Raw genomic sequence first — 1,426 nt, 5'->3', positions numbered from 1 at the left:
TTTTTAATAATCAAACATTCGTCATCAACCACCACCACCACTAGAGGCCCATTCCGTCACACAACCCTATCTGTAACTCTAGCGACACTAATGTCTTTTGATTTTGACTCCAAATTTTCCCTCAGTCCTATAAAAAAAAACAATTTTTATTAATTGTAATCTGAAAATTGCAGATTGTGTTCAATGGCTTCTTCAGTGACTCTAGGTTCGTGCCCATGGGTTCTTCACCATCATCCTTCAACCCAATCCAAAACACCCAGATCTAGATCTCCTTCTCTCATCACCCTTAAACCCATCACCCTCACCCCAAAACGCACCGTTTCGTCTGCTTCCCACACCATCTCCTCTTCCCTCGTCACCAAAGAAGACAACAACCTCAAATCCACCACCTCCTCCTCCTTCGACTTCATGTCGTACATCCTCCGCAAAGCCGACTCCGTCAACAGAGCCCTGGACTCCGCCGTCCCCCTCCGGGAGCCGCTCAAGATCCACGAGGCGATGCGCTACTCCCTCCTCGCCGGCGGCAAACGCGTCAGGCCCGTCCTCTGCATCGCCGCCTGCGAGCTCGTCGGCGGCGAAGAGTCTTTAGCCATGCCGGCGGCCTGCGCCGTCGAGATGATCCACACCATGTCGCTGATCCACGACGACTTGCCGTGCATGGACAACGACGACCTCCGCCGCGGGAAGCCGACGAACCACAAGGTTTACGGCGAGGACGTGGCGGTCCTGGCCGGAGACGCGCTTCTCTCCTTCGCCTTCGAGCATTTGGCGTCGGCGACGAGCTCCGAAGTTTCTCCGGCGAGAGTGGTCCGAGCCGTCGGAGAGTTGGCGAAAGCTATAGGAACCGAAGGGCTGGTGGCGGGACAGGTGGCGGATATAAGCAGCGAAGGATTAGAGTTAAACGACGTCGGATTGGATCATTTAGAGTTTATTCATTTGCATAAAACGGCGGCGTTGCTTGAGGCTTCAGCCGTTTTGGGCGGGATCGTCGGTGGAGGGAGCGACGAGGAGATCGAGAGGCTGAGGAAGTTCGCGAGGTGTATCGGTCTGTTGTTTCAGGTGGTTGATGATATCCTGGACGTGACCAAGTCGTCTCAGGAGCTGGGGAAAACCGCCGGGAAAGATTTGATCGCTGATAAGCTGACGTATCCGAAGCTCATGGGGTTGGAGAAATCGAGAGAGTTCGCTGAGAAGTTGAATAGAGAGGCGCGTGATCAGCTTTTGGGGTTTGATTCCGACAAGGTTGCTCCTTTGTTGGCTTTGGCTAATTACATTGCCAATAGACAGAACTGAAACTGTGTGTTCCTTTTTTTTAAGTTCTTGTCGGAATTATTCTCTCTGGTCGTGTTTCAGATCGAATTGTAGAAATATTGGTATGATTGCTATGTTATAGATTTAATATTAAGAGATCAGTGATTCTAGCTTC

At 51.4% G+C, this 1,426-nt stretch overlaps 1 protein-coding gene across 1 annotated transcript; it reads left to right on the top strand.

Annotated features, from left to right (window-relative positions):
- On the top strand, nucleotides 1–1,426 carry LOC106304306 (geranylgeranyl pyrophosphate synthase, chloroplastic/chromoplastic). The gene has a single exon (XM_013740720.1). It carries the CDS (start codon nucleotides 184–186, stop codon nucleotides 1,291–1,293), a length of 1,110 nt encoding a protein of 369 aa, XP_013596174.1. The 5' UTR covers nucleotides 1–183; the 3' UTR covers nucleotides 1,294–1,426.

This window comes from Brassica oleracea, chromosome C1, assembly GCF_000695525.1.
Source record: "Brassica oleracea var. oleracea cultivar TO1000 chromosome C1, BOL, whole genome shotgun sequence".
Classification (NCBI taxonomy): Eukaryota; Viridiplantae; Streptophyta; class Magnoliopsida; order Brassicales; family Brassicaceae; genus Brassica; species Brassica oleracea.
This window is presented reverse-complemented; position numbering and strand designations above follow the sequence as displayed.

Bases quoted from the DNA above. Each gene is read 5' to 3' on its own strand.
- LOC106304306 (XM_013740720.1), top strand. From the start codon at position 184: ATGGCTTCTTCAGTGACTCTAGGTTCGTGCCCATGGGTTCTTCACCAT.